Source organism: Plectropomus leopardus, chromosome 10 (genome assembly GCF_008729295.1).
Source record: "Plectropomus leopardus isolate mb chromosome 10, YSFRI_Pleo_2.0, whole genome shotgun sequence".
NCBI classification, from domain to species: Eukaryota; Metazoa; Chordata; class Actinopteri; order Perciformes; family Serranidae; genus Plectropomus; species Plectropomus leopardus.
Genome location: NC_056472.1, coordinates 27,087,100 through 27,093,790, shown reverse-complemented (window position 1 = coordinate 27,093,790; position 6,691 = coordinate 27,087,100). Strand labels below are relative to the sequence as shown.

Genomic DNA, 6,691 nt, shown 5'->3' with positions numbered 1-6,691 from the left:
GCAGAGAATCCTGCACGATGTTGTTAACGATGTTTTTTCTCTTCCATGTATGTTTCTCATGTGAGTCTCTGCTCAGTAACCATGGTAACATGACCTGCTGAACTAGTCTGCTCCATGGCAGGATAACTGTCAAGCTTAGTTTAGCTGCATGTCAAAGAATCCCAAAAGACAGCCTTGATTAGATGAGATGAGGCTAGATTGAGGCTTAACTGGGAGATGGCACCAGTTTAAACTGGGCGTTTTCAGGTGAGGTCACTTAGACAGACGTGAACTGACTAAAACGCATTCAGGTCGTAAACACTGTGGAGCCGCTGCTGTGCAGAAGTATAAGCGAGAAGTGCAGAAATGTTTGTGTTATTTAGTTGTATGTATTTAGTTTAAACTCTATATCTTTGATATACTTTGCCATCCCAGTTACTTCCAACACACACACACACACACACACACACTCTCTCTCACACACACACACACACACACACACACACCGCAAAATTGCCTTTCAATACCCTCAACACACAACACAATGTACCAATTTGTTTTTACTAGTTCGAGTAATTGGTCTTGTCTTCTCCCACCGTGTCTTTTTTGTCTCACACATATTGTCGTCCCCATCATGTCTCTCACCTGTCTTGTGTTGCATCACGCAATAAAAGAAAAAACAAAAAAAAAAAGAAATGTTTGTGTTTAAATACCTACATGACTATAATGTGGAGGAACATTGTTATATGTGGTTTTCTTTTTTTTTTTTTTAGGATTTCTTTTGGAGGGGGGGCATTTTCCCCTTTATTTATAAGACAGCTGAAGTGAGACAGAGGGAGCGGAGACACGCAGCAAAGGGCCACAGGTCGGACTCGAACCCGGGCCGCTGCAGAAGCCGAATGGGGCGCACACTACCAGGTGAGCCAGAGGACGCCCCTTCATGTGTCGTTTTCAGCTGCTGCTATTTGTTTACATCCTGAGCCAGAGATTTAGCGCTCAGGTTTCAGTTTAACAGAACACTACAGAGTTACCGGTTTTTGTTTGTATCATCAAACGTGTCTCTAACGGAGGTAATATTAGTCCGATGCTTTTATCTGAAGACTCTGAAGAGTCCGGTTTTCATACAGTTTGAAATGAGATCAGGCAATATGATTGTATGAGTTTGTTTAAATAATAATGTATTGTGATTTTAAAGGTATTTAATGTGCAGAAGTAGTTAAAAACAGACATGCTTGTCTACTTAATTAATTTTATTAACATTTCATTTAACATTTTTTAATCCTAAGTGGTTTTTTTTACCACATCACAATATTTATCGACATAGTGATAAAGTTACGTACACGACTGCAATAGATTTTATCTACAGTATATTGCCCACCCATAGCTCAGAAGAAGTCACAATCATGGCTTTGTCTGAATTCATTCCCTTTTTGCAACCTTGAAGAGCTTTTTTTGCTTGTTTTTGCTTTTTGTTATTTCATTCGTGTGTCCAAATTCAGAATGTAATAGATATATTAACCACAACCACTTAAACATTTTGACAGTGATGATCATTTATAAGCAGTAAAAAGCAAGATGTTCTGTTTACTATAGTGTAAAAACAGGTTTTCATGAATGAATGAATGTTTAAATGAATGAGTGTCTTTTTTTTATTGTTCCAGTCTATGTGGCGACTGTCGGTGGAGAAAGTCCCTCCGGGCTGCGGTTGGTTGGAGGACGGTGCTGCAAGCAAGCAACCACCAGTGTGACATCACAGGCAGCAAAAAACAGGAACCTGCACGAAGTGAGTGACAACGTTTCTTCCAGTTCAGATCAATGCCTTCAAATCAGAAATGGAGCCTTTTTTATGTAGGAGCGTGTAATTGATTTCCATAAATGTGATTTGTTGACATTCAACAGTTAATCTTTCTCTGTGATTGTAACTGAAGCTGAAGCTTGTCCCCAAATTCAACCTTTAATTTAAGTTATTTATTTATTTACTAATATTAACGTCTTTAATTGAATATAAGCACGTTAAAATATACATTATCAGACTGTTTTACACGTCTGTATTCTTGCGCATTAAACAAAAAACTGTTTCCCTGATGAGTCTAGAAACCTCAGCAATAATGATGTCACCCCAAATACACAGAAACACACAGATGTACACGAGACACACACAAAACTGGAGATCAACTCAGTTTTAATTCCACAATATGAATCAAAATCTACCTTTTTTTAAAATTTTAATATTGTTTGAGGAACTCTATCAACATGAAAGCAGATTTACTCTGAAACAAAACTAAATGTGTTTTTACAAACGCTCACTCACATTCATACAATCACATTCACTCGCACAAATCAGGCTAATAAATTAGAGATATAATCTATCGTGTGGACACAGTAGTCTAAACAACACAAACCACCACAGCAGAAAACAATACATGTGCCACATTTTCACCAAATCTGTCGTTTAATTTTCTGTCTTGTCGTGCGGTTAACATAGTGAGAGGGATTTTCTGTTTGTGGTTTTGTTTGTTTCAGTTTCAGGCTACTTCAGGACAGTTTGTCCTCTAACACTCAGAGAAGCATTACTGTGACATCTGTGACGAGACACAGACGTCCTTCAGTTAACGTTGTCAAGGCCCTTAAAAATGATGACGGTCCCCATTAGACCACAGATCCCCGCTGATGAGATTTTGTTCTGCAGAATTTATGTTTTAAACAACTCTGTGCAGCTTTACCGAATAATAGGAAATAGCAAATTATTCCATAAAGAAACATAAAAAGTCAAATATAATGACAAATATTCAAAGTGGACTTTTAAAAGAGCTTTTTGTTTAACCAACAGCCCCAAACTCCCAAAATATTAAATTTTACCACTTTCAAAGGATCATCGAAAAGCAGCAAATCTAACCTGTAGAAGGGGAAAAAGAGATCGAAAATATTATCATTTAGTTATATTTATTGAGAATTTACAAATTATTTGAGCACTGTTTCTTCAAAAGGGATTAATAAACCTTGTTTAAAGTCATTAAAATGTATGTCAAAAGAATGTATAAAAACAATGCATTAGGTAAAATCATATGTTCAAATTACAAATTTAAACAATAAGTGGGGCTTCAAATAATGAGAATTTTCATTATTAATTAAACTGCTGGTTCTTGTTTTTTTTTAGATTTTTTTTTTAAAATGTTTTTGGTCTATAAAATAGTGGAAAGGCCTTTTATTAAGGCAGCTACTTCAGTGATTTTGTTTTTTCCAACCAACAATCCAAACTTCAAAGATATTAAATTTATAATGTTATTTTTAATGTTATTCTTATATTTTTTTAAGTTGTTTTTTGGCATTTCTGCCTTAAATAACAAATTAGTCAATTATTTAAACCACGTTTCTGTTCATTGTCTAATCAGTTTATTGACCAGTTATTTAAAAGATCTATCAGTCTGTGACACCAACACATTTCTGCTTAAAGTCTACATCATGAAATGACTGTTAAAGTCAAGCAATGGTTCTCAAAGTGAGGTTCAGTGACCTTTTAGAGGTCCACAGAATTGCCAAAAGAGAAATCATATTATTCTTATAGTGGTTACAGCGCAATCTACTATTTTTCTATAAATCATACCTTTTTGTGACAGTTTTGGTGATAAAACTTCTTCACCTGAGGGTCTGTGGTCTAATGTTGATGTGTGTGTGTGTGTGTGTGTGTGTGGGTGTGTGTGTGTGTGTGTGTGTGTGTGTGTGTGTGTGTGTGTGTGTGTGTGTGTGTGGAGAACAGTGAGCAGCTCCACTCTAAACCAGCAGGTGGGAGTAAAGACCGAGGTCAGCTTCACCCTGCAGCTGTAACCTGATCAGTCGGTGCCGTTAGTTCACACAACATGAGCAAAACTAGTTCAGAGACAGACTTTAGTGACTTTAGGTGGGATGTAAACCGACAACAGAGCGTAGAGGTCAAAAACAGCATCCATCATAAAGACTGAATTACTGATAAATCTTCCTAATCTCAGATAACTTCCACATCTGAGAAAACCTGAACAAACAGTTTCTCAGCACAGTTTCAGTTTGAAATCATACAAAACACACCAGATTTCACACTCAAACACTGACATCAAACAGCACATTTATGTACGTTTATACAACTCAAACCAGACAACATTTGTCTCTCTGGTGTCCTACACTTAGCTCGTGGCATTTGTTGGTTACAAACTAAACATATCACACTATACAGCTAATTGTCTTTACAGTAAATTTATACAATATGTACATAAATAAATAGGTTTGTGTCTCTCAGTGCTCAGGATACGCATGTGTGTAACTGTTCAGGTTTGAAGGTTGTTTTCTCAGCAAATGTCAAGTTTGGTCAACCGGACCTCTCGGAAAAGCAACTGCCGAAGTCACTTTTCACAAAAGTCAAACTCTTTTAAATATCAGGTGTTTTCATTTATAATCCTTTTATTTACGTTGTTGCATTTTTTTCCCTTTTTTAGCTCAAACTCTTTCGGTCCATTGTGTTTCGTGTTGTAGGTTTTGTTAGAGCAGAAATTCAAATGATGCACGCAGTCCTGCAGCTGTTTGTCCACGCTCACTTTCTGGGTGTTTGGATACTTTTGCGTCCAGAGAGGCGACTTTATAAACATCGGTTCTGCTAACAGTGCAGTCAGTTCATATATGCGACGGAGCAGCTTTGTGGTAGATCCCTGACGTCAGCCCAGTCCCAGTGTGTCCAGTTAAAGCAGTACTGGCTTCACTGTACATGGAGGGTGGCGCGGTGGCTTTCTGCGGCCAGCAGGGGCAGCATCGAGCCACAAACCTCCTCCAGGACTCCAGGGTTTTTCCTGACCAAATCCAAACCCCTGAGGTGATGCCCACCACTAAGCACATGAAGTACTTGAGCATGAAGACGGCGTAGTCCGGGCCCAAGCGCTGGCGCTCAGACGGGCAGGTGCACGCCAGGGCTCGCTCCCAGCCGGGCCGGTAGTGCTGCTCGTAGACCAGGCAGGCCACCACGATGGTGGCGGGGACAGTGTAGAGCACCGTGAAGAGCCCGATGCGGATCATCAGCCGCTCTAGTTTGTCGGTCTTGGTGCCTCCTTGCTTGATGATGCTCCGGATGCGGAAGAGAGAAATGAAGCCGGCGAGTAAGAAAAGTGAGCCGGTGAAGAGGTAAACCACAAGAGGTGCGAGTACGAATCCCCTCAGATTCTCTAAACTCTGGTTCCCCACGTAGCAGATTCCAGCCACAGGGTCCCCGTCCACAGAGCTGAGAGCCAAGACGACGATGGACTTAATGCTTGGGATGAGCCAAGCGGCGAGGTGGAAGTACTGCGAGTATCCTGCGATGGCCTCGCTGCCCCACTTCATCCCTGCAGCCAGGAACCAGGTGAAGGACAGCACCACCCACCAGATGGAGCTCGCCATGCCGAAGAAGTACACCAACAAGAAGACGAGCGTGCAGAGAGCGGGGCCGGTGGTGTCGTAGAGGATGTGCAGCTGGTCACCACCAATGCTGTTGCTTGCGCCACACGCCACTCGCTCATGACCCGCCACCAGACGGATGATGTACCCCAAAGAAACAAAGAGGTAGCACGCAGCCAGGAAGATGATGGGCCTCTCCGGGTACTTGAAGCGCTCCATGTCGATGAGGAAGGTGGCGACGGTGGTGAAGGTGGAGATGAAGCACAGCACCGACCAGAGTCCCACCCAGAAGCTGGTGAAGGCGCGTTCATCGGCTGAGAAGTACGGCTGGTGGCAGGGCTGGGCGCAGTTGGGCAGGGGGCCGGTCTGGACCTGACCGTACAGGGTGTGGGACTCCCTCTTGATGGGGACAAGGGGGTCTCGACAGCGGCACTCTCTGTCACACTGCGGAGGACTGGGCGGTCTGGTCCGTCCTTTAGGGGTCGGCTTTGGGAAAGGTGGAGCTAGAGTGGTGGTCTCGCTGCTGTTCTGGTCCATGCACAGGATTTCGTCACCCAGCTGGGGCAGCTGTTCGCAGCTCATCCTCTCAGGCCACTCAAAGCCATACTGGCTCATCAGAGGAGAGCAGCCTCGCTTGGCCCGTTCGCACACGGACCGGCAGGGCGGCAGCGGCTTGCGGTAGTCCGGCAGGCAGATAGGAGTATACATGCTGCACAGGAAGAAGAGCAGGTCTGGGGAGCAGCGAATCCGGACCAGAGGCCAGAACTGGTGCACCTCCAGTCCCACCTCCTCCTGGGTGTCGTGGTTGAACTGGTTGGGCATGTAGGTCAGGTTGTAGCCGATGCCCCTGCACATGGGCACAGTTATGGGCTCACAAACCAGGTCCTTGGAGGCTCCTGATGCGAGACCAGGACACCGCAACAGCAGCAGGAGCAGCACGAGGGGCTGCGAGCTGCACAGCGCGTGCCTCGCCATACAGAAAATGATTAGTTTTAGAAATATTAGAGTCATTAAAAAATAAAACAAAAAAGGATGAGGGTAAAACGGCTTATTTTAATTTATGACTTCATCTCTGAAAGCTGAAAACTTTCTTCTGCTGCTTGAATCAGGATCAGAGTTTCATTCTGCTCCCTTCAGCCTCTTTATAATGAAAATAATCCCAGTTAAACTCCTGTTGGTAAATCCACTTTGTCCATAAAGGTCCAGGTCGAGTCTCTGCGGTCAATCATTCACCAGAGCTCCCGCAATCATTACGGAGAAAGTTCATCTCCGATGGTCACGTTCCAATAAATTTAACGACCTTGTAACATTTTTACCA

The 6,691-nt window shown here is 42.8% G+C and overlaps 1 protein-coding gene across 1 annotated transcript; it reads right to left on the bottom strand.

The window, feature by feature from the left end:
• Positions 1-4,151: 4,151 nt before the first annotated feature.
• fzd5 (frizzled class receptor 5) lies at positions 4,152-6,691 on the bottom strand. The gene has a single exon (XM_042494213.1). It carries the CDS (start codon positions 6,382-6,384, stop codon positions 4,621-4,623), a length of 1,764 nt encoding a protein of 587 aa, XP_042350147.1. The 5' UTR covers positions 6,385-6,691; the 3' UTR covers positions 4,152-4,620.